The sequence below is a fragment of the Somniosus microcephalus genome, chromosome 17, assembly GCF_052327205.1.
Source record: "Somniosus microcephalus isolate GS21.2 chromosome 17, FLI_Smic_1.0, whole genome shotgun sequence".
NCBI classification, from domain to species: Eukaryota; Metazoa; Chordata; class Chondrichthyes; order Squaliformes; family Somniosidae; genus Somniosus; species Somniosus microcephalus.
This window is the reverse complement of record NC_141003.1, coordinates 6,028,535-6,055,362: the sequence shown is the minus strand read 5'-3', so window position 1 is coordinate 6,055,362 and position 26,828 is coordinate 6,028,535. Positions and strand designations below refer to the sequence as shown.

The window sequence follows — 26,828 nt, the reverse complement described above, 5'->3', positions numbered from 1 at the left end:
TGTGACTCTAGGATCTGGTCAGCATGGCATCTCACAATGTTCTCCCCAACATCCACTGTGTACATTAGTGGCCCCTGCCGTGTGCATATCGTTCCTGGTTGCCATTTCTCTGTTCGGTGGTCGCGGGCCAAGACTGGTTGCCCTACATTGAAGCTCCTTGTCGGCTTCTCATTGATGTGCTGGAATTGCTTACTCTCAACATCTCTTCGTACATTTGGTCTGAGCAAATCCAGACGAGATCTCAACCTTCGGTTAAAGAACAGCATGGCCGGGGCTTGGTTGGTGACTGCATGTGTCGCATTTCTGTAGGCTAACAGGGAATTGTCCACCTTATGCTGCAGTGGAATGTCGTCATCGCACATGGCCTTTACTGCTTTTTTAAAGGTTTGTACGAACCTCTCAGCCAATCCATTTGTGGCTGGATGATACGGGGCGGATGTGTAATGCCTTACCCCATTCCTTTTCATAAATCTTCGAAACTCTTCGGACACAAACTGTGGTCAGTTATCAGAGCAAATCTGCTCTGGCAAGCCGTTCCTGGCAAAAATGGTCCGTAGGACTGCAATAGTTTTCTCCGTGGTGGTGGAGGACATTTTGATCACCTCAGGCCATTTCGAGTGCGCATCCACAGCTATTAAAAACATTGAGTCCATGAATGGACCAGCAAAATCAATATGCACCCGTTGGCATGGAGATGAGGGCCACTCCCATGGGTGTAGAGGGGCATGTGGTGGTGCATTTTGGTCCTTCTGGCATCCTGAGCAGCTCTTTGTCAGGTCCTCGATTTGCTGATCGATCCCCAGCCACCACACATAAGCCCTAGCAAGGCTTTTCATTTTCACCCCTCCCAGATGACCTTCGTGAAGCTCATTGAGCACTCTCTCCCTTAACTTGGGTGGAATTACCACTCGGGATCCACACATCAAGGTCCCCTGGCATACTGACAGCTGTTCTCTTCTGGATGAGAATGCTGGCAACAGTGAGTCGCCATGTGCTGGCCATCCCTTCACCGTCAAATCATATACCCGAGACAGTGTCGGGTCATTTCGGGTCTCCTTCTCTATACCAGCGTTAGTTACTGGCAAGCATTCAATTATAGTCGAATGAAATATTTCAACAGGATCCACTGCTGGTGCTTCCTCCGCAGTAGACAGTGGCAGGCGTGATAGCCCATCAGCGTTTCCATGCTGTTTCGTGCCCTTATACTCGATTTCATATTGGTGCGCCCCTAGAAAAAGGGACCATCTTTGTAGCCGTTGCGCAGTCATCACCGGAACGCCCTTCTTTGGATTAAAGATGGAGACAAGTGGTTGGTGGTCAGTCAGCAAGGTGAACTTCTGCCCGTGCAGATAGTGATTGAACTTTTTCACTCCCCACACTTGGCTGAGGGCCTCCCTGTCAATCTGGGCGTAGTTACGCTCGGCTGAGGTTAGTGATCGTGACGCAAAGGCTATTGGCCTCTCTGAGCTGTCCGAGAATTTGTGCGACAGCACCGCTCCAATGCCGTAGGGTGACGCATCACATGCCAACCGAATTGGTAATGCTGGGTTGTAATGGGCCAATACCTCTTTCAATGTGATTAGTGTTTTGCTCTTCTGGAAAGCTCGTCTACATTCGTCACTCCACTTCCATGGCACCCCAGTTTGCAGTAGGGTGTTCAGTGGGTGTAGTATTGTAGACAAATTTGGCAAGAACTTATGGTAGTAGTTTACCAGCCCGAGGAACGACCTCAGTTGTGACACATTTTCCGGTGCTGGAGCCTTGACTACTGCCTCAATCTTCTCTGGGGACTTATGTAACCCCTCTTTATCGATAACGTGGCCACAATACGAGATCTGTTTTCTAAAAAAACTCGCATTTGGGGCGGTTAGCTCGGAGCCCATATTCCTGCAATCTAGTGAGCATCTGCTCCAGGTTGGCAAGGTGATCACTGTCATTTTCGCCCGTGACCAGGATGTCGTCCAAATAACACTGGGTCCCTGGGATCCCTTGCAGGACTTGTTCCATTGCCCTCTGCCAAATAGCCGGAGCTGATGCTACCCCGAATACCAGCCGGTTGTATTGGTAGAGACCTTTATGGGTGTTGATTGTGAGGTATTTTTTTGATGCTTCTTCTACCTCCATTTGCAGATACGCCTGGGCCAGATCAATCTTAGTGAAGCGTTTCCCTCCAGATAGCGAGGCGAAAATATCTTCAATCCGCGGAAGTGGATATTGTACGGTGTGAAGGACCGGATTCACTGTTACCTTAAAGTCCCCACAGATGCGAACCTTCCTTGGTTCCCCAGGCGTGCTGCTCAACGACTTTTTCATCACAGGGATGATGGGTGTAGCCCACTCGCTCCAGTCTACCTTGGACAGTACACCTGAACGTTCCAGACTCTCCAGCTCTGCTTCGACGGCTGGGCGGATCGCATAAGGTACTGGTCTGGCCTTAAAAAATTTTGGGCTTGTGTTTTCTTCAATTTTAATCGTCGCTGTCATGCCTTTTAGTGTTCCGAGTCCTTGCTGGAACACTTCTTTCGCATCAGTTAGGATCTTTGACAGTCGCCCAAGTGTGATGTCGTCATCCTTTTTGTCAGCCACAGTCAGTGCCTGTATGGAATGCCAATCTAGCTGTATCTTCCGGATCCATTCACGTCCTAGTAGTGGTGGTCCTCCATCTGGCAATACATATAGGCCCATTTTTGGTGTTTCCTTGCCGTTATATATAACGTTCACCCTTATTTTTCCTTTGGGGTAGACTTTTTGCCCCGTGTACATCTTCAAGACAATCTTTGTATCTCTGAAGGGTATATGTGAGACTAGTCGCTTGTAGTCCCTTCGGTTTATGACTGTTAGGGCTGATCCTGTGTCCAATTCCATTTTCACTTGGACTCCTGCTATCTTGAGCGTGACCCAGATAGTTTGGTGATCCTCCGTTTTGATCACATTATGTAGTTTCAGACAACCCAGCTCCTTGCTTCCGGAGTCTGTATCACTCTTCTGTTCATCTGAACTACTCTCCGTCACCTTATGTACCTTCTTGTACTTCTCCTGTGGAGATTTCTTGCTGCTGGTTTTCTTTCCCGACCTGCAGACTCTTGCTATGTGTCCTACTTTTCCACACTGTCTGCACACTTTGTCCTTGAACCAGCAATCATTATGGTCGTGTGTTGTTCTGCCGCAGCGATAGCACTTCACTGTTCCGTATGACATTTCATTTGTGCCATATTCTTGAGGTCTCCGTTGTATCTCTGCCGCGCCCCGTGCTGCTGCTTCGTGTGATACTGCAATGCTGAAAGCCTTGTCCAGCGTAAGATCCTTTTCTGATAGAAGCCGTTTCTGGGTTCCTTCACTTTGAAGCCCACACACAAACTTGTCCCTTAAAGTATCTGCTAGTCCCGTTCCAAACTGGCAGTGTTTCGATAGCTTGCGCAGTTCCGTTAAATACTCAGCATTACTTTCATCTTTATGCTGGTTCCTTTTGTGAAACTTAAAGCTTTCTGCTATCAGCAGCGGTGTGGGGTTTAAGTGGTCCTGTAGGATTGACACTATGTTTTCAAAATCCTTTTCTACTGGCTTCTCTGGGGTTACTAGGTTTCGTAGTAAGCCATACGTTTTTGCACCCATTGAATTCAACAATACCAGCGCTTTCTTGTCATCTGGCACTTCATTCGCCTTGCAGTATACTTCTATGCGTTCGACATATGTCGTCCAATCTTCGACTTCATTGTCGAACGCTGTGATACTGTCACTCTTTGGCATTTTTGGGTGTGGTTAGGCTGGCTTAAAATGGCGTCTCCCGCGCTTTCCTTTCTTCCCCGCTGCGGCTTAAAATGGCGTCTCCCGCGCTGCTGCCAACGCCGCTCTCGGTGGTCCTCGTGGCAAATGGCGACGCCCTGTGGGTTTCGTGCGCTGCTCCTGCGCTGCTGCCAATGCCGCTCTCTGCGGTCCTCGTGGCAATGGCAGCGCCTCACATTTTCCTGCACGCCTCTCTCCCCCGTTGACGCTGCTCGGCCCTTGAACACCGGCTGCACTCTGCTCTCTCTCGTCTCTCTCCCCCGTTGACGCCGCTTGGTCCTGAACACCGGCTGCGCCCTGTGCGCTCTGCCCTCTCTCTCTCCCCCGTCGACGCTGCTCGGCCTTTTTCTGTGCCGCTCGGTCGGGCTCTAGCCCACCGCTGTCCGGGAAGGGTCTGCGCAGTACCTGTTGCCAGCCCGTTTCGCTGGACCACCGTGACTGGAAAGCCAAGCCTGGCTCTCGACAGCTTCCCCTGCGATGCTCAAATCTCCGCTGGATGACTGGGCGGTTGCCCGTGGTCGACGCCCGTGCTTCTGGACTCGACCTTCTTCCACTGTGCTCCAGGAGCGAATCCCTGGGAGGTGATGCAGAGTTGCAGGTAGGTTCGAATCTGCCTCGTCGCCAATGTTAAGTCCGTGTATCTTAATGTTGTGTCCTTCAATAATCAGACAACAGACTGCAGGGAACGATTCAACAGGTGTTTACTGAATGAGGGTTACTCTAGAACTAATTGTACAGATCACTACTCAGGGTTTATATACAGGTGTGGTCACTGCCGGTACTACAGTATACAGGAGCTGTAAAAAGTAGTTCTCTCCCTTAAGGTATATATACATTACATACATTACAATTTCCCTATTGGATTTATTAGTAACTATCTTGTATTGATGGCCACTAGTTTTCGATTCTCCCACAAGTGGAAACACTGGGTTAGAAATTCATTATAGCCCAGGAATGGGCGGTATCATTAGAAAAATTGGAGAATTAGCGCCAGGCACTAATGCGTTAGACTGCACGCAAAATTCATGCTCACTGCTCAAAAAAATGATTGGAGTCCTAATTCAAGTCTTGAAGCCCAAGCTCATTGGCATTACACTCAGAGGGTGGACCAATATCGAGTGCAGTCTAATTGCAAGGCATGATTGCCACAGGCTTTTTTCAGTATTTAAAGGGGAGTTTCATTGATGCTGCAGAACCACATTCCCAGCATTGCTGGCTGTGCAGCAGCCTCAGCAAGCAGAGGCAGGACAAGTAGAAGGAGCCGGAGGACCGAAGCAGCTGACTCATAGCAGGTCCATGCCCCAGGGAGAGAGCCCGCAGATTCTGTGATCAAGCACTGGAGCTGTTGGTGTTCGCTGTGGAGAGACGGAGGGCGGTGCACTACCCGGCAAGTGACAGGAGGCCCTCGCCGCAAGTCTTCCGCACCACGTGGAGGGAGGTAGCGCAGCACATCTCGAGCAGCACTGTGGTCCTCAGGACCCACACACACTGCAGAAAGAAACTTAACAACCTCACTCGGGTGGTCAAAGTGAGTGAATGTTTCAACAAATGCTACATACCACCATCTGAACCAGTCTTCACAGCCTACCAAAAGCACCACAAGCCCAGCACTCACCCACCAACAATTTCTACCTACCAACACTCACACCCACATCTCACATCTTGCACACAATGCCAGCTGTTCAACTATGGTAGGCACGTCACCCAAACACATTGCTCCACACTCACTCACACACTTTCCTTTCTCTTGCAGGCCAAGGTGGCTCACAACAGGAGGGAGCAGGAGCGCACAGGCGGGGGACAAGCCGACACCCAACCACTGTCTGTGCTGGAGAATCGAGTGCTGCAGATCATTGGGCACCAGGTGGTGAGCGCCGTGGCCACCGGTGACGTTGACTCCCTTGGTATGTTCATCCCTACTCCTTCTCACATCCCACTTCCCCCTCACCCCACAGCCCTTTTGCATTTTCCAGCTAATCATCCCTTCCTGCCCCCCTCCCCTCAGTTTAACCCCACTCTTGTGCCTTTATGCTTTCAGATAATCAGCAAGCACCGGAGCAGCCTGTCCCTGAGGGCACCGTAGAGAGCGAGACGGGAGAAGAGGAGGAGGAAGAAGACACCGCGTCACTGCATCTCTCACCCGCAGACACCAGCTCAGACACTGGCACTACACGTTCTTTAGAGGCTGGTATAGTAGCGGGATCTGCACAGGGTGATGCACCGGGGACGAGCGGGCTGCAGCAAGGCCAGGGGGAAAGGGTAGCTCGGGGGCCAGCTCCCCAGAGGGCGAGTTCACACGCGAGTTCTGCTGCACAGGACTCAGATGAGGACCTCGATGGGGAGGCCTTTAGAAGAAGGGTGATGGGCATGCACACGGAGGTGATAGGTGCAATGGTAATGGTGCCCGAGAGCCTGTTGGCAATGGTAAGGAGTTTGGAGGAGTCCGCCTCCAACATTGCACAGAGCTCTGCGCACACCATGGAGCCCATCATTTCAAGTCTGCAAAGGATGGTAGACTCCCAGAGAGACCGTGGCGACCCAGGCCTGATGCTGCATGTGATGGGCAATCTGGCAGCTTCCATTGCAGCACAGGCGGATGCGACGCTGTAATGCTGTAATGCAGTCTATGTTTGGTGGCATCCAATCTCAGACTGCTCTCATGCAGTCTCAGCTTGATGCCACGCAAGCTCTGACTGCTGCCATCGTGGCTGGATCTACCACCGTTGGCCGGCGCTTTCACGGTGTTGCAGCAGGCCAGCAATCTGTGCTGCAACAGATTGCTAGGGATGCTGAGGTGCTGCCCCGGGGGAGTGGCAGTGGGTCAGTGGAGCAGGAACCTGCTGTCCTCTCTCAGGATGACAGCATTCCTGATCCCACCACTGCCACTCCACCATTGCCCTTGTCGCTGCCTGTCATTCAGCCAGCCCAGACTGCTGCCGCCCATGCTGAGGTGGTGAGTCTACAGCCGGGCCTTCCAGGCCCAGAGCTGGTCGAGGGTGTCCTGCAAGGCCATCTGAAGTCTCCCGCACCGACACTCAGCAGCCTTCCACCAGCCCTGCTGCAGCCATTGGGGAGACAGTACGTAGGAGCACTAGATTAGGAAAGGGGATTGTAAAGAGGGGAGGCAAGGGTTTGTACAAGGGCGACGAGTCAATATTGTTGTATATATGTGGTTGATGGTTTTTGATAAATTTATTACAGCAATGTGTCTCATCTCAGTTCTGGGGTTTGATGGAATCACAAAGTGATAGAATGATGGCGATGTGCTCAGCAACTGGAAGGAGGACTCGAATCACTGGAAACGACATCTGATGAGGCGGTCACGGACCGACCTTGCAGAACCAATTAAATGGCTGCCTCCTCTGTCGCTGCTGTTCGTCCTCTTGTTCCTCTTCTTCCTCCTCCTCTTCCTCTTCCTCCTGAGGTGCTGCGGCTATGCCTGGTGGCAATGGTTGGGCCCTCATAATGGGCAAGTTGTGCAGCATGCAGCAGACGATGACAAAAAGTGACACCCGCTCAGCCGAGTACTGGAGGGCTCCTCCCGAGCGGTCAATGCAGTGGAACCGTTGCTTGAGCACTCCGATGGTCAGCTCAATGATGTTCCTGGTGGCAGCATGGCTCTCATTGTATGAGTGCTGGGCAGGAATGTTGGGGTTGCGGAGGGGAGTCATGAGCCAGGTGGAGAGCGGATAGCCCTTGTCTCCCAGCAGCCAGCCGTGAGCTTAATGTGGTGGCTGGAACAGAGCTGGCACACCGGTCTGGCACATGATGAAGGTACTGTGGCTGCTGCCAGGATAGCGGGCATTGACGGTCAGGATTTGCTGTGCGTGGTCGCACACCAACTGCACATTAAGTAAGTGGTAGGCTTTGTGGTTATGGAATACCTCAGGATTGTTATGAGGTGCCCGCAAAGCGACATGGGTGCAGTGAATGGCGCCCTGCACCATGGGGAAGCCCGCTATCCTGGCAAAGCCACATGCACGCTCGTGCTGCATCTCTCTGGTCATGGGGAAGGAAATGTAGTCCCTTCTCCTCCTGTACAGAGTATCTGTGACCTGGCAGATGCAGCGATGGACAGCAAACTGCGAGATGTTAGCTATGTCTCCTGTTGCAGACTGGAAGGTTCCACTGATGAAGAAATTGAGGGCAACGGTGACCTTGACTGCCACTGAGAGAGCCCTGGTCGACCTGATCTGAGGCTCGAGGTCTTGTTGCAGGAGGTGGCAGAGTTCTGTGATCATCTCCTTGGTGAAGCAGACCCTTCTAATACACTGCTCCTCGCTTAATTGGAGGTAAGTGAAGTGCTCTCGAAATACCCTCGGAAGGTAAAGCCTCCTGTTGCGAGCCCTGATGGCCCTCTTCCTCCCTCTGGCCACATGCTCCAGTCCTTTTCGCTGCCTCCGCCATAGATCCTGGAGGGCGAGGTCAAATGCCAGTACAGCCTCCATTAATGTAACCAAGTGTAGCAGATTGATATTTTAAAGAATAAATGTTGCTTCTTTTTAGTTGCCACAACACTCCTGATACAAAAGAACCTTTAAATTACTGAATGAAACTGTTGGACTATGTGAAACTGACAAGAAACCATTGAAACTCCACAAACCTGACAGCTGTGAGTCATTACTGATGATCCCTTTAAATAACGTCCCTGAAGCCGGCTTCCTGATGCTTCACGCCAGCTCTCCCTGTTGCTGTTTACTCCAGGCACTAAGGTAGTTTGCGACAATCAATTTTGCAGATTGGGTGGTCAGTGAGTGTTGCACACTCACTGATGTCACGATCCACCTGGCATTGAGGCTCCTGGTGATAACCGTTACCGGCAGCACTACGAAGGGGCGGGATTTGACGTGCGGCACTGGATTCATCTCGCCCCGGCGATAAAGTCTAATGCCATCTGCTGGCGTTAACAGGAGACGCTAAGGGGACAAATTTTTCCCTCATTCTCTCCACATCTACCCTGTCCAACCCATTCATAATTTTAAAGACCTCTATCAGGTCTCTTCTAAGTCTTCTCTTTTCTAAAGAAAAAAACCCCAACCTGTTCAATCTTTCCTGATAGCTGCAATCTCTCAGTTCTGGTACCATCCTTGTAAATCTTTTTTGAACTTTCTGCAGTGCTTCGATGTCCTTTTTATAGTATGGAGACCAGAACTGTGCACATTACCTTAAGTGTGGCTTGACCAGGGTCCTGTACAAATTTAACAAAACTTCACTACTTTTGAATTCTATACCCCTAGAAATAAATCCCAGTGCTTTGTTAGCATTTCTAATTGCTTTGCTGACCTGTGATGCTGCTTTTAATGATTTGTTCGCCTGTATCCCGAGATCCCTTTGCTCTTCTACCCCATTCAGTTTCTTATTTTTAAGGTGTAGGTGATGTTTCTGTTTTTCCTACCAAAGTGCATCACCTCACATTTATTTATGTTAAAGTTAATTTGCCATTTACTGTCCACTCTGCAAGTTTCCTAATGTCTTCTTCCTCTAACACTCTCCATAAACTTCAGCTCATCCAAAACTGGGCTGCCCGTGTCCGAACTCGCACCAAGCCCCGTTCACCCATCACCCCCGCACTCTGACCTCAGTCTGGCAATGCCTCCATTTTAAAATTCTCATCCTTGTTTTCAAATCCCTCCATGGCCTCGCCCCTCCCTATCGCTGTAACCTCCTGTAGCCCTAGAACCCCCGAGATACCTGCGCTCCTCCAATTCTGACCTCTTGAGCATCCCCGATTTTAATCGCTCCACCATTAGTGGCCGTGCCTTCTGTTGCCGAGGCCCTAAGTTCTGGAATTCCCTCCCTAACCCTCTCCGCCTCTCTACGTCTCTCTCGTCCTTTAAGGCGCTCCTTAAACCCACCTCTTTGACCAAGATTTTGATCATCTGCCCTAATATCTCAATCTGTGGCTCGGTGTGAATTTTTTTTGATAATGCTCCTGTGAAGCTCCTTGGGACGTTTTACTACATTAAAGGCGCTATATAAATACAAGTGGTTGTGCTGTTATTATGTTGCATTCTTTCTCAGTGTTAGCTGTACCCCCCCAATTTGGTATCATCTGCAAATTTTGATATTGAGTTACTTATTCCCAAGTCCAAATCATTAATGTAAATTATGAGGGCAGAGAAGGGGAAGAATTTCTGAAGTGTGTTCAGGAGAACTTTCTTGATCAGTATGTTTCTGGCCTGATGAGGGAGGAGGCATTGCTGGATCTGGTTCTGGGGAATGAGGTAGGTCAAGTGGAGCAAGGGGAACATTTAGGGAACAGCGATCATAGTATCATAAGGTTTAGATTAGCTATGGAAAAGGACAGGGAGCAATCTAGAGTAAAAATGTTTAACTGGAGGAGGGCCAATTTCAGTGGGATGAGAATGGATCTGGCCTGGGTAAACTGGAATCAAAGATTGGCCGGCAGAACTATAGTGGAACAATGGGCTGCCTTTAAAGAGGAAATAGTTCAGGTACACTGGAGGGAAAGGCAGGGCAACTAAAGTCAGGGCTCCCTGGATGATGAAAGAGATAGAGCATATGATGAAGCAGAAAAACAGTGCATATGACAGATGTTAGGTTATAAATACATCTGAGAAGCAGGCTATATATAGAAAGGTCAGAGGAGGGCAACACGGTGGCATAGTGGTTAGCACTGTGCCTCACAGCGCCATGGACCCGGGTTCGAATCCGGCCTCGGGTGACTGTCTGTGTGGAGTTTGCACATTCTCTCCGTGTTTGCGTGGGTTTTCTCCGGGTGCTCCGGTTTCCTCCCACAGTCCAAAGATGTGCGGGTTAGGTTGATTGGCTATGATAAATTGACCCTTAGTGTTAGGGGGATTAAATACGTGGGGTTATGGGGATAGGGTGGGATATGTGTTGGTGTAGGGGTTATGGGGATCGGGTGGGATATGTGTCGGTGCAGGCTCGATGGGCCGAAATGGCCTCTATCTGCACTGTGGGGTTTCTGTGATTTCTGTGAGAAGTGAAAGAAAATAAGAGGGGCAAAGAGAGGGTATGAGAATAGAATGGCAGCCAACATAAAAGGTAATCCAAAAGCCTTCTGTAGGCATATAAATAGTAAAAGGGTATTAAGAGGGGTGGGGCCAATTAGGGACCAAAATGGAGACCTATACACAGAGGCAGAGGGTATGGCTGAGGTACTAAATGAGTACTTTGCATCCGTCTTCACCAAGGAAGAGGATTCTGCCATAGATATAGTAAAGGAGGTAGTGGAGATACTTGATAGGATAAAAATTGGTAAAGAGGTATTAGAAAGGCTGGTTTTACTTAAAGTAGATAAGTCACCAGGACCAGATGGCATGCATCCTAGGATGCTGAGGGAATTGAGGGAGGAAATCGCGGAGGTACTGGCCATAATATTCCAATCCTCCTTAGATACGGGGGTGGTGCCAGAGGACTGGAGAATAGCAAATGTTACACCCTTGTTCAAAAAAGATAAACCCAGCAACTACAGGCCAGTCAGTTTGACCTCGGTTTTTAGAAACAGTAATCCGGGACAAAATTAAGTCACTTGGACAAGTGTGGGTTAATTAAGGGAAGCCAGCATGGATTTGTTAAAGGCAAATCGTGTTTAACTAACTTGATCGAGTTCTTTGATGAGGTAACAGAGAGGGTTGATGAGGGCAATGCAGTTGATGTGGTGTATATGGATTTCCAAAAGGCGTTCGACAAAGTGCCACACAATAGACTGCCAGCAAAGTTGAAGCCCATGGAATAAAAGGGACAGTGGCAGCATGGATACAAAATTGGCCAAGTGACAGGAAACAGAGAGTAGTGGTGAATGGTTGTTTTTCAGACTGGAGGAAGGTATACAGTGGTGTTCCCCAGGGGCCGGTACTGGGACCACTGCTTTTCTTGATATATATTAATGACCTGGACTTAGGTGTACAGGGAACAATTTCAAAATATGCAGATGACACAAAACTTCAAAGTATAGTGAACAGTGAGGAGGAGAGTGCTAGACATCAGGAAGACATAGACAGGCTGGTGAAATGGGCAGACACGTGGCAGATGAAATTTAACACAGAAAAGTGTGAAGTGATACATTTTGGTAGAGAGAATAAGGAGAGGCAATATAAACTAAATGGTACAATCCTGAAGGGGGTGCATGAACAGAGACCTGGGGGTATGTGTGCACAAATCATTGAAGATGGCAGGACAGGTTGAGAAAGCGGTTAAAAAGGTTTACGGGATCCTGGGCTTTATGAATAGAGGCATAGAGTACAAAAGTGTGGAAATTATGATGAACCTTTATAAAACACTGGTTTGGCCCCAACTGGAGCATTGTGTCCAAATCTGGGCACCGCGCTTTAGGAAGGATATGAAGATCTTAGAGGGTGCAGAAAAGATTTACGAGAATGATTCCAGGGATGAGGGACTTCAGTTACGTGGATAGACTGGAGAAGCTGGGGTTGTTCTCCTTGGAGCAGAGAAGATTGAGAGGAGATTTGATAGAGGTGTTCAAATTCATGAGGGGCCTGGACAGAGTAGATAGAGAGAAACTGTTCCCATTGGTGGAAGGGTCAGAGACCAGAGGACACAGATTTAAGGTGATTGGCAGAAGAACCAAAGGCGACGTAAGAAAAATCCTTTTTACGCAGTGAGTGATTAAGATCTGGAATGCACTGCCTGAAAGGGCAGTGGAGGCAGACTCAATCATGGCTTTCAAAAGGGAATTGGATAAATACCTGAAAGAAAGAAATTTGCAGGGCTACGGGGAAAGGGTGGGGGAGTGGGACTAGCTGAAGTGCTCTTGCAGAGAGCCGGCACGGGCTCGATGGGCTGTATGGCCGCCTTCCGTGCTGTAACCATTCTATGTTGCTATGATATGAATAACAGCAGTCCCAGCACTGATCCTTGTGGAACAATGCTTTCTACCTTCCTCCAATCTGAATAACTACACTTTACCCAATTACCCCTACTCTCTGCTTTCTATGTTTTAGCCAATTTACTAACCATTCAGCTATTTGTCTCCTGACTCCACATGCCCTAACCTTTGCCATGAGCCTACCAAGTGGTATCTTATCAAAGGCCTTTTGAAAATCCAAGTATATGACATCTACTTTATTACCCTTATCTACTCGTTGCATTACCCCTTTGAAGAATTCTGTCAGGTTAGTTAGGCATGACTTAGCCTTTCCGAATCCATGCTATTTTTTATTATATTATCTGTCTAGAGACTGTCGACTTGCTGAAAATTGTGCACTAATTATGCTTCCTCTGTTGTTTATCTCCTCAGGTACGTCAGGTCCATCCTGATTCACATTCGGCTGCACCTTGCTTGTACTGACTGGTGAGACTCTGACTCGGGGCCTGTGCCTGTGTGTTTGCACTATGACCTCTACTGTCGCTCAGTAAGTTGTAAATGTGCTGGGAGCATGGGTGAGAGCGTGCACACTCTCCGAGCTTCGAATAACGAGCTCTCTTTATCTTTATGAAGTGCCCAACAGGTCCATTTTAAAATCTGGCTTGTCGCTGAACTGGAGTTATGCTCCACATGGTGTGAATCTGAAACAGCAGGAGGCCATCCACTCCTTGGAGACGGCAATTCACCCTGCTCTGGAGTCAGGTAAAGTTGTGACTCGCCTGCAATGCAAACGTGACAGTATAACTGCAAGTTAAAGTTGAACTGGAGCTGAGGTACCGATCAGCCATGATCTAATTGAATGGCGGAATAGGCTCGAGGGGCTGAATGGACTCCTCCTGTTCCTATGCTAAATCTACTGGTGGAATGTGATTCTGAGATAGAAACATAGAAACATAGAAGATAGGAGCAGGAGTAGGACATTCGGCCCCTCGAGCCTGCTCTGCCATTCAATGCGATCATGGCTAATCATCCAATTTCAGTACCCGGTCCCTGCTTTCTCCCCATATCCCTTGATCCCTTTAGCCTTAAGAAATATATCCAACTCCTTCTTGAATATATTTAATGAATTGGCTTCTACTGCCTTCTGTGGTAGAGAATTCCACAGGTTCACCACTCTCTGGGTGAAGAAATTCCTCCTCATTTCTGTCCTAACTGGCCTACCCCTTATCCTTAGACTGTGACCCCTGGTTCTGGACTCCCCGACCATCGGGAACATCCTTCCTGCATCTAGCCTGTCCAGTCCTGTCAGAATTTTATAAGTTTCAATGAGATCCCCTCTCATTCTTCTAAACTCCAGCGAGTACAAGCCCAATCGTCCCAATCTCTCCTCATACGTCATTCCTGCCATCCCAGGTATCAGCCTGGTGAATCTTCGCTGCACTCCCTCCATGGCAAGAACATCCTTCCTCAGACAAGGCGACCAAAACTGCGCACAATACTCAAGATGTGGTCTCACTAAGGCCCTCTATAACTGCAGCAAGACATCCTTGTTCCTGTACTCAAACCCTCTCGCTACGAAGGCCAACATACCATTTGCCTTCTTAACCACCTGCTGCACCTGCATGCTTACCTTCAGCGACTGATGCACAAGGACACCCAGGTCTCTTTGCACTTCTCCTTCTCCCAATCTATTGCCATTCAGATAATAATCTGCCTTCCTGTTTTTGCCACCAAAGTGGATAACCTCACATTTATCCACGTTCTATTGCATCTGCTATGCTTTTGCCCAATCACCCAACCTGTCCAAATCATCTTGGAGTTTCTCGGTATCTTCCTCACAGCACACACGCCCACCCAGCTTTGTGTCGTCTGCAAATTTGGAGATATTACATCTAGTTCCCTTGTCTAGATCATTAATATATATTGTGAATAGCTGGGGTCCAGGGACTGATCCCTGTGGTACCCCACTAATCACTGCCTGCCACTCGGAAAAAGACCCGTTTATTCCAACTCTTTGCTTTCTGTCTGCCAACCAGTTCCCTATCCAAGTCAATACCTTGCCCCCAATCCCATGTGCCTTAACTTTACACGCTAATCTCTTATGCGGGACCTTATCAAAAGCCTTCTGAAAGTCCAAATACACCACATCCACTGGTTCTCCCTTATCTATTTTACCAGTTACACCCTTAAAAAATTCCAGTAGATTAGTCAAGCACGATTTACCTTTTGTAAATCCATGTTGACTTTGTCCGATCCTGTCACTGTTTTCCAAGTGCTCTGCTATTACATCTTTTATAATGGACTCTAGCATTTTCCCCACTACCGATGTCAGGCTTACCGGTCTGTAATTCCCCGTTTTCTCTCTACCACCTTTTTTGAATAGTGGGGTAACATTAACTACCCTCCAATCCATGGGTACTGTTCCAGATTCCATTGAATGTTGGAAGATGATCAGCAATGCATCTACTATTTCTAGGGCCACTTCCTTAAGTACCCTAGGATGTAGGTTATCAGGCCCTGGGGATTTATCAGCTGTTAATCCCATCAATTTCCCTAACACCATTTCCCTACAAATACTGATTTCTTTCAGTTCCTCCCTTTCATCAGACCCTATGTTCCCCGACATCTCTGGGAGGTTATTTGTGTTCTCCTTTGTGAAGACAGAACCAAAATATGAATTTAATTGGTCAGCCATTTCTTTGTTCCCCATTATAAATTCCCCTGATTCTGACTGCAAGGGACCTACGCTTGACTTCACCAATCTTTTTCTCTTCACATATCTATAAAATCTTTTACAATCAGTTTTTATGTTCCCTGCAAGCTTACTCTCATATTCAATTTTCCCCTTCTTAATTAATCCCTTTGTCCTCCTTTGTTGAATCCTAAACTGCTCCCAATCCTCAGGTTTACTGCTTTTTCTGGCCAATTTATATGTCCTCTCCTTGGATCTTATGCTATCCCTAATTTCCCGTGTTAGCCATGGTTGAGTCACCTTTTTTGTTTTATTTTTATGCCAAACTGGGATGAACAATTTCTGTAGTTCATCCATGCGGTCTTTGAATGTTTGCCATTGCCTATCCACCGTTAACCCTTTGAGTGACATTCCCCAATCAATCCTTCCCAACTCACGCCTCAGACCATCGTAGTTTCCTTTATTTAAATTCAGGACCCTAGTCTCTGAGTCAACTACTTCATTCTCCATCTTAATGAAGAATTCGATCATATTATGATCGCTCCGACCCAAGGGGCCTCGTACAACAAGTTTGCTAATTAATCCTTTAGGGGGATTAGGGGGAATTTTTAAAGGAAATCAGAAAGCAACTAATGATGAGGTTTCTCAGAATACCCTACGATTGTGTATTTGCTGTTTTATAAAAGGCACCAAGTTGGTGGAGATATAACGTGGGTTTGTGCTCACAATTCCTGACATCAGCTGGGTCAACACATGAAGGCATCAAACAGGGACAGATTCCCCAGAGTGACCAAACTGCAGTCCAAAACACACTTCTGTTACTGCTCCATTATACATTGTCAGGTCTGTCTGTGTGGCAGTGTGAGCCGGGAGTGCTGAGTTATTCTGGCTGCTCACAGTACCAGGCAGGGAGAACGAGCAATGTATGTGTGGTCAACACATGGATGGACTGGGATTTAAGCTGCCCCTTGTACTGGCACTCCATTTCCTTCTGAAGGGAAGTGCCAGTCTCAATCAGAATGACTGATGGTGCAGGAAGCAGCCCAGGTAAGTCCATGGCCGTATCTACACTGAAAATAATGTGTGAGCAAACCCGAAGGAAGACAATTCCAGTGGAGCCCACAGCTCAAAATAAAGTGAGGGGTTCAGGAGCCTTCAGAGATGGCAGAGGCAACGGTCGAAAGTCAAATGCCTTCTTGGTCAAGGGACTGAGAAACAATTTACTTGTTGTTATTTGTTCTTGGGATGTGGGTGAGTCTGGAAAGACCACATTTATTGCCCAATCCCTAGTTGCCGTGGTGATGGGCCCTCTTCTTGAACCGCTGCAGTCCGTTCCCACAACGGTACTGTCTAATTTCATTCTTATTCATAGTGACTGTTTACAACTGAGTGGGTTGTTAGGACACTTCTGGGAGTGTTTAGTGTGGGAGTCACGTGTAGGCCGCACTGTGTGAGGGGGGGGGGGGTGGGTGGGGGGGGGGAGGGAGGGGAAGCTGTCTTTCCTGAAGGATATTAGCTTTTACAACAAATTACCAGATTCATTGAATTGAGCTTCACAACTTGCCATTGGTGGGATTTGAACTCAGCACCGCTGGGTCCATGTCTAAGACCATAACCACTAGCCTACCACACCCAGAGACTCAAAGACAATTTAAAATGGAGAAACCAGGCTTAGATCCTGTGAAATAGATCAAGCAGTCTGCCTCCCACTGAGTACAGAAGCCTGGTACTGATGCAAGTTACATTCATAGAAATAGTGCCATTCATGTAAACACAGCTCCATATTCATAACCTTAAACAAACATCTAAAAGCAGGAGCCAATTAAAGCTTTATTATTTATATAATTCCAACATCAAACATTATTAATGCAGAGTATTTCTTACCGTACAGATCCTTTCTGACGTACAGAAAACACAGCCTGGCTTCTGGACATCGCAACTGTAAACTGTTAACACAGAAACTTTAATACAATTGGAATGTGAACAGCAATACAACAAGGGAGCTCATACTCCAGTAACCTGCGTTAAGATGGAAACACTTGCAATAGATTCAACATTTTATATTAAAAGCACTTAACCCTGCAATGTTAATATTTCTCACTTGTTTTGACAAAGAACAGATATATTCAGGTTAAAGTTACTAACAATTAGACAACTGAATTCAATTGTCATGTAGCTCACTGATTTTACCAAGACATGGTGATTGACCTTCAGGGGGTGAAATTGGTCTTCAGTGTTTGGGCAAAATGGGCGAAGGCCATCATCAATGACCCCTAACCTCCATCTTACCTCAGGTCACTGTCAATGACCCCTAACCTCCATCTTACCTCAGGCCACTGTCAATGACCCCTAACCTCCATCTTACCTCAGGCCACTGTCAATGACCCCTAAACTCCATCTTACCTCAGGTCACTGTGAATGACCCCCAGCCTCCATCTTACCTCAGGTCACTGTCAATGACCCCTAACCTCCATCTTACCTCAGGCCACTGTGAATGACCCTCAGCCTCCATCTTACCTCAGGCCACTGTCAATGACCCCTAAACTCCATCTTACCTCAGGCCACTGTCAATGACCCCTAACCTCCATCTTACCTCAGGTCACTGTGAATGACCCCCAGCCTCCATCTTACCTCAGGTCACTGTCAATGACCCCTAACCTCCATCTTACCTCAGGCCTCTGTCAATGACCCCTAACCTCCATCTTACCTCAGGCCACTGCCAATGACCCCTAACCTCCATCTTACCTCAGGCCACTGTCAATGACCCCTAAACTCCATCTTACCTCAGGCCACTGTCAATGACCCCTAAACTCCATCTTACCTCAGGTCACTGTGAATGACCCCCAGCCTCCATCTTACCTCAGGTCACTGTCAATGACCCCCAGCCTCCCTCTTACCTCAGGCCACTGTCAATGACCCCTAACCTCCATCTTACTTCAGGCCACTGTCAATGACCGCTAACCTCCATCTTACCTCAGGCCACTGTCACTGACCTTGCAGTCAATGTGTGGATAAATCGGACGCGGTGTAAAGCGAGCTGCCGATTCGTTATTGACCGTTTTGCGTTACCACCAAAGACCAATTTCGCTCCTCAGAGTCTTACGTAATTAAAGAAGAAGCAAAGCCCTGACGGTAAGGCCTTTCAGTTGTTGAGCACAGATACAAATGAGAATTTTGTTTATAGGGACACAGGGCCGTTGATTCAGAGGAGCCGGCCATCCGACATATCTAGAGTCCATGGGGGAGGGTTTCAACTTACTGCCTGGGCATTAAACGAATGCTTTGAATCGAATGTCCGTTATAGAAACCGCCTGAATGTCATCTCCACTTCTTCAGAAAATGATGGAAAGAAGTTTGATGCGATTACTTTCACTACTTTTATTGGTGATTAAACGGTACAAATTGCTTAAAGTTCTAAAGAACGACCATTTTATTACCTGTGATATTGTTAGGATTATCAATAACATTGCTGGGATTTGTCGCGTAGACAAGATTCACAGAAATTATCCGTCTTTCATCCTCAAACTGCAATTAGAAGGAACATGCTAAGTTAATAACCGCCCAGCGCTTTCCTCGCGCATTTTAATTAAATAAATCAGTAGAAATAAACAAAAATCTTTAAAAAATGCTGACAAGTAAAAAAACAGGTCCATCAGCATTTGGGAAAGGGATTGGTTAATGCTTCAAATCCTGATAAAGGAACGTAGACAAATCCCTTTACAAGACAGACCAGAACACAGAGGAGGGGAAAACAACAGACAGACTGAGGGTCAAACATGCTGAATAAAGAGCAGCCAATGGGTTTGATATTCGGTGAATCCGGCTGTTTAGCTCTTCCCATATAACTGCGCTAACCCCATTCACTCTCAGCTTGAGACAAGGGTTTACACATTTCCTGCAAACTGGTTTCGCGTCGTTCCTGCTCCTGGTGAGGTCTCCTCCATTTTAGGGAGACCAAATGCAGAACTTTTTAGTGACTTTATGGGCTGGATTTTGTCAATGGGGACGTGATGGAGGCGGGACTCCCACTTTTTGGGTTGTAGTCCCGCCTCCATCGATTTGTGGCCAACCCACGCGATTTTCCCTTGATTGACCTTGTTAAGCCCGCCCAGCGGGCTCAGCAGGCCAATTAAGGGACACCCGGTTACAGGTGATATCAGGGATTGACATTTCATCTGTCAAGAGCTTTTGACAGATGAAATATCAGCGTTTGACAGCTCTGTGAAGCTGTCAAACACTGACAATCTGACTTCTAACTTGAGTCCTTCTCCACAGACTCAGTTAGAAATCTTTCCAGAACAGAAAGCAGAATGCTGCAGCTTTTGACAGCTCGCGGCCATTCTGCTTTCTGTGCCGGTGAGATGAGGGACTCCAGAGACCTGAAGGAAGGAAGCCTGCATTAGTAAGTAAAGGTAAGTAAAACTTATTTAAACACTTTACACACACCAAACACACTTACCTCTGAACTCATGCACCCATCACTCACCTGAACACCAGACATCTCGACCCCTCCAAGCCCTTCAGCCCGACGGTCCACTTCGCAAACCTGGCATGGTTTGGAGCCGTCGGGCAGCCCACACTTCAGGGCTAAAATAGGGATTAGGCCAAAAACTGGCTGTTAACTACCTGTTAACAGGCAGTTAATTGGCACTAATCTCCTTCCCGCCTCGGGGAGGCGGCTCCCAATACAGGTCGGGTACCCGCCTCCTGGGAAACGGGCATGGAGGCGAGTTGGGGGCGGGAAGAGTTCGTGCCCCCCCGATTCTGCAATTTTCCCCCCACTCCCGCCTCCAAAGCCACCTCCACGGGGCTTGGAAATTCGAGCCCTATATCTCTCAAAATATAAGAACATAAGAAATAGGAGCAGGAATGGGCCAGAGGGCCCTTTGAGCTTGCTCCGCCATTCAATGAGATCATGGATGAACTTCGAAATCAACTCCACTTTCCCGCCTGATCCCCATATCCCTTGATTCCTTTAGTACACGAAAATCCCTCAATCTCAACCTTGAATATACTCAACGACTCAGCCTCCACAGCCTTCTGGGGTAGAGAATTCCAAAGATTCACCACCCTCTGAGTGAAGAACTTTCTCCTCATCCCCTATCCTGAGACTATGCCTCCTAGTTCTAGACTCTCCAGCCAGGGGAAACAGTCTCAATGTCTACCCTATCAAGCTCTTTTAAGAATTTTATATATTTCAATGAGATCACCTCTCATTCTTCTAAACTCCAGAGAATATCAGCCCATTCTACTCAATCTCTCCTCATAGGACAGACCTCTTATCCCAGGAATCAGTCTGGTGAACCTTCGGTGCTCTCCCTCTCATAGAGTCATAGGGCTGGATTTTATCAATGGGGGCGCGTTGGGGGCGGGACTGCTGGTTGTCGGGTTTCAGTTGTCGGGTTGCCGGCACTTCCACCTCCAAACCCGCCTCCTCAGGGCTGGCAAAATTCCCCCCATAGTCAAAACAGCACAGAAGGAGGCCATTTGGCCCATCGAGTCCGTGCCGGCTCTCTGTAGAGCAATCCAGTCAGTCCCATTCCCCCGCTCTATCCCCGTAACCCTGCAAGTTTATTTCCCTCAAGTGCCTATCCAGTCTCCCCTTGAAAACATTGAGTGTCTCCGCTTCCACCACTTCCGTCGGCAGCGAGTTCCAGGTCCTCACCACTTGCTGCGTAAAAAAGTTTTTCCTCACGTCCCCCCTGTATCTTTGCCCAAAACCTTAAATCTGTGTCCTCTAGTACCATCAACTAGTGGGAACAGCCTTTCCCCGTCTAGCCTATCCAATCCCGTCATAATCTTGTACACCTCTATCAAATCACCCCTCAACCTCCTTTGCTCTAACGAAAACAAATCCAGCTTCTCCAACCTGTCCTTGTAGCTAAGATCCCCCATCCCCGGAACCATTCTGGTAAATCTCCTCTGCACCCTCTCAAGGGCCTTCACATCCTTCCTAAAGTGTGGTGACCAGAACTGGATGCAATACTCCAGTTGTGGCCTAACCAGCGCTTTATAAAGGTTCAGCATAACCTCTGTGGCAGGTATATCCTTCCTTAGGTAAGGAGACCTGAACTGTACACAGTATTCCAGGTGTGGTCTCACCAAAGCCCTGTACAATTGCAACAAGACTTCCTTACTCTTATACTGCAACCCCCTTCCAATAAAGGCTAACATACCATTTGCTTTCCTAATTGCTTGCTGTACCTGCATATTAACTTTCCGTGATTCGAGTACAAGGACACCCAGGTCCCTCTGAATACTAACATTTACTCGTCTCTCACCTTCTGAAAAATATTCTGCTTTTCCATTCTTCCCACCATAGTGGATAATTTCACACTTCCCCACATTATACTCCATCTTATTGCCCAATCACTTAACCGGTTATATCCCATTGCAGCCTCTTTGCATCCTCCTCACAGCTTACTTTCCCACCGAGCTTTGTATCGACACCAAACTTGGATACATTGCACTTGGTCCCCTCATCTAACTCATTAATATAGATTGTAAATCATCATCATCGGCGACCACTCGAATTTGAGTATGGTATGTCCTTCATCAGTCATCTACTTGTGGGTCTTCAGGGACTGTGGAGACCAATCCGAGATCCACAGACTCTACTACAGTGTGGGCATGTAAGACTATTGGTCGTGACTGGAGTATGGGTCGTCTTAAGTTGTTGTCTCTCCTTACGGCGCTGGCGTTTATCCTCAGCGGCACGCTGGAGATTCTTTTCATGTAGTGCGGCACCGTTGTGGATGCATTTTCTCCAATTGTCTCTGTCCAGTGCGATTTCCTCCCAGTTATTAATATCGATATGGAACTTTTTAAGGATTACTTTGATGTTATCTTTGTAACGCTTCTTTTGACCACCAGGAGACCTCTGCCCTTCCTTCAACTGGGAGTACAGAACCTGTTTTGGGAGATGTGAGTCTGACATGCGAATGACATGTCCAATCCATTGGAGTTGATGCTGCATGATGAGCGTAGTGATGCTGCAGATATTGGTCTCTTCAAGTATACTCCAGTTGGTACACTTGTCCTCCCAGCTGACCCTCAATATTTTGCGTAGAGAGCGTTGGTGGTATTGCTCTAAGGCTTTGAGATGTCTACTGTACGTAGTCCAGGTTTCAGCTCCATATAAAAGGTTGGGAAGGATGATGGCTTTGTATACAAGAATTTTAGTTTGGACTTGGAGGTCATGATTTTCAAAGACTCTCCTCCTCAGTTTAGAAAAGGCTGCACTTGCACAACTCAGGCGGTGATGGATTTCAGAATCAATGTCAGCTTTGGAGGATAAATGGCTACCAAGATATGGAAAGGTGTTGACATTTTCAAGGGTGTTATCATCAATCTTTATAGAGGGAGGAGTTGCAAGCTGATTAGGTGATGGCTGGTGGAGCACCTGCGTTTTCTTTATATTCATGGTGAGGCCCAGAAGTTTATAGGCTCTGGAAAAAGCATTCAAGGTGTTTTGTAGATCATGCTCGGAAAGAGCTGTGATGGCGTTATCATCTGCATACTGTAACTCCATAATGGTAGTGATGGAGACTTTGCTCTTGGCCTTAAGCCTGTTGAGATTGAAAAGTCGGCCATCAGTACGGTAAAGGATTTGAATTCCGGTGGGCAGATCATTGCCGATGAGATGGAGGATAACTGAGATGAACACTGCAAAAAGGGTTGGAGCAATGATGCAGCCTTGTTTTACTCCTGTCTCAACTGTAAAGGGCTCTGAAATAGAACCGCTGCTGCTGAGAACTGCTGCGGACATGTTGTCATGTAGCAGCCTCAGAACTAAGATGAATTTATCGGGGCAACCAAGCTTAGACAAGATATGCCATAAAGTCTGGCGGTGGACGGTGTCAAAAGCTTTAGTTAAGTCTATGAAAGCTATGAACAGTGGTTGCTTTTGTTCACGGCATTTCTCCTGTAATTGACGTGCTGTGAAGATCATATCAGCTGTTCCTCTGGATGGTCGGAAACCACACTGTGACTCCGGAAGCACCTCCTCAGATAACGGCAAAAGTCTGTTAGCAAGGACACGGGCAAGCACTTTTCCTGTGGAAGAAAGAAGGGAGATACCTCGGTAGTTACCACACACCGACTTTTCCCCCTTTTTAAAGATAGTAACAATCAAAGCGTCTCTGAGATCTTGTGGAATTTCTTCCTGCTGCCATATTTTTAGGAGGAAGGCATGTATGTGTGTCAGGAGCTCAGGGGCACCTTTTTTAAGGATTTCTGCTGGAGTCCCATCTGAGCCGGCAGCTTTGTTGTTTTTCATGGACCTGATGGCATTCTGCACTTCTACAATGCTTGGGGGTGCCCCCATTTCCTCCCTTTCTGGTCTCTGCGGTAATTGATTGATGGACTCCAGATCTGCGCTACTGTGTCGGTTGAGCAGTTCTTGAAAATGCTTCCTCCATCTTGTGTCAATTGCCTCCTTGTCCTTGAGCAGAGTTAAACCATCCTTAGAGCGTAAGGGGTTTAAGCCACGGTAGCTTGGTCCGAAAACTGCCTCTGGAGTCCCCAGTATCAGCCATACGTTGTATTTCTCGGGACTTTTGAGACCACCAGTTGTTCTTCATCTCCCTTATTCTCTGCTGGACATCTGCCTTAACTCTAGCATGAGCCTCTCTTTTGGCCTTGCTGCTGATGTTGTTTTGCCAGGCGCAGAAAGCTTTCCTTTTCCTTTCTATGAGCTGCTCAATTTCTGAGTCATTCTCATCAAACCAGTCCTGATGTTTTCTGGACTTGAAACCGAGTGTGTTCTGGGAGGTGTTGAGGATAGTGGCTTTCAGCAGTTCCCAATGTTCTCCAGTATCATGTGGGTATTCCTTTGGAAGACTTTGCCTGATGGAATCCTGAAAGCACTGCTGTATGGCAGTGTCCTCAAGACATTCAATGTTTAATTTTGGCCGGAACTGCTTCTTCTGAGCACGTATCTTGGGCTTTAGTTTGAGGGACACAGTTGCTCGGATAAGGCGATGATCTGTCCAGCAGTCATCAGTGCTGAACATGGCCCTAGTGACCAGAACATCACGACGATCCCTTGCCCGTACAATGACATAGTCAATGAGATGCCACAATTTTGAGCGGGGGGTGCCTCCAGGAGGTTTTGTACTTGTTTTTTTGTCGGAAGAAAGTGCTTGTGATGATGAGGTTGTGCGCAGCACATTTAGTGAGAAGTAGTAGTCCGTTTGAGTTGGACTTTCCGATGCCCTCTTTTCCTATGATGCCTTTCCATAGTTGGTAATCCTGACCGACCCTGGCATTGAAGTCCCCAAGAAGAATGACTTTATCGTCTTTTGGGATACCAGACAAGGTTTTATCCAGGTCAGCATAGAAGATCTCCTTTACTTCATCTAGCGAATCCAGGGTGGGAGCACAAGCACTCAACTGTTGCCATCTGATTGTTGGATAGGGTTAGACACATTTTCATGAGGCGTTCATTGATTTCCACAGGAAATTCGGAGAGTTGGCTAACAAGTTCACTTTTGATGGCAAATCCAACTCCATGGATCTGGGGTTTTTCCGTTGGCTTCCCTTTCCAGTAGAATGTGTAACCCCCCTTCTCCTCCTTCAATTGACCTTCTTCTGCTAGTCGAGTTTCAGATAGGGCCGCTATATCAATGTTGCATCGTTTCAGCTCTCTGCATACGATGGCCGTCCTTCTCTCCGGTTGATCACTTGTTGCACTGTCGACTAGTGTCCGCACATTCCATGCTCCGAAGTTCAATTTTCTTTCTTCAGGACTGTAATGTCCGTGTGTAATTGAGACACGGACTGCAGAAGTTGGTTATAACAGGTGTTTACTGAAAGGAGACAAAACTGGAACTACTATACAAAGTTACTACACAGGCTTATATACAGGGGTGGTCACTAGTGGTACTGCAGTATACAGGGGCTGCAGAATATAGTTCCTTCTTCAAGGTACATACACTACAAGGACCGCATTTTGGTGACCCCTCTGGATGCGGTATTCCAGACAGGGCGTTATTGTGGCAGGCTATTTTTGGGGCACCTTTTCTAGCCCCCTCCCTGTTCAGGGTGAGCAGAGCAGATCCTAAATAGGGCTGCTCAGTCGTGGATGTAGCTGCTGGGGGGCTCCCCTGCCTCGATCCAGGAGCCCGACGACTGAATCAGACACCCACCGCCTAGTGTGCCAGCTTGTGATTAGGAGCTTCCAGACCTCACAATCCTGCTCCCATCACCACTTACTGATCGCCACAAGACTTTACGCTGGCGTGTTGTAGAGGTAAATGTAGATCCCTCTGAAGGACGCCTGTGCGTGGTATCTTTTAGCGTCAGGTGGTTGGTGCACAGCCAGCCACCACACGATCCTTGACAGAAAAGGGGCCAGGGTCCAGTGGCAAGGAAAAACCGAGATGACTGGAGACCCCTCTCTGCTGCAGCCTTCTTCTGCCTTCACAGCCATTGTGGTGTTTCTCGCAGCCCCTGAACCAAAGTGACTCAGAGTTACCACCGTCATCCGCCTATTCCACCGTTGAGGACTTGGTATGGATCGCACTTCGTCTGGAACCTCCCCCTTGACCTTACCGCCTTGGGTGACCCTGCCAAGAGCTGTGCTCCCGACGGCATCGCTCACAGGTTCATAGGTTCACGCAAGCCTCTCCACCACGACAAGGTGGCGATCCAAGGAAATAGCCGAGGCCCAAGCACTGATCCTTGCGGCACTCCACTAGTTACACCCTGCAATCTTGAAAATAATTCCTACGCACTGTTTTCTGCCCAGTAACTAATCCTCAATCCATTGGCATCAAGGGATATGGCGATAGGGCCGGTGAATGGAGTTGAGGCAGAAGATCAGCCATGATCTCACTGAATGGCGGAGTAGGCTTGAGGGGCCGAATGGCCGACTCCTGCTCCTAATTCTTATGTTCTTATTACCCCCAATCCCATGAGCCCTAATCTTGTGTAACAACCTCCTGTGTGGCACCTTATTGAAGGCCTTCTGAAAATCCTTGATCAGTACTGCCACCCCGCTCCTTTATATTTTCCTTCTCTATTCCCCTGAATATATTGTAGCCAGGAATGTTTACATTTCTTGAATCTGGTTTCGAGTAGTTCCTGCTCCCGGCAAGGTCTCCTCTGTATTTGGGAGAGCAAATGTGGAACTTTTAATTACTTTATGGCTGAGAAATTGGAACTATTAGAGCCAGCCATTAAGGTCAGTTTGGAAGAAAACATGGCGGCCGCCTCACTTCCGCCCACTCCCGGCACGGAACGCGGCGGCCGCCATATTGGGCAGGTCGGCAGCGCTGCCGCAGCCTGCGCTCGCGTCAAATATTTTACTGATCAAGAGCAATGTCGATCGGCGTGCGATGCCGAATTGATGCAAGCTGAGCGATTTGGGATGTCGCCGCTCCTTTTACCGCATCTCCAAAGCACGTGCAGCCATCGCCAGCGTGTAGACCCGGGAGATAGCGGAGGAGATCGAGCCATCTCTGAGACGTCTTCAGTAACTATGCAGAGTATGTGCAGCCCCACCGAACACCGATCGCTGTTTCAATTAATGTTGCCATT

General features: G+C 47.9%; 1 protein-coding gene across 2 annotated transcripts in view; it reads right to left on the bottom strand.

Moving 5' to 3' along the window:
- LOC147105468 (plexin-D1-like) overlaps positions 1-26,828 on the bottom strand; it is a 149,129-nt gene that overhangs the window by 20,989 nt on the left and 101,312 nt on the right. For both annotated transcript variants that reach the window (XM_086009838.1, XM_086009839.1), the window contains exons 11-12: positions 18,725-18,812; positions 17,172-17,233 (exon numbers count right to left, since the gene is read on the bottom strand). In XM_086009838.1, the coding sequence (XP_085865964.1) occupies positions 17,172-17,233; positions 18,725-18,812 (150 nt within the window). The remainder of the gene's footprint in view (positions 1-17,171; positions 17,234-18,724; positions 18,813-26,828) is intronic.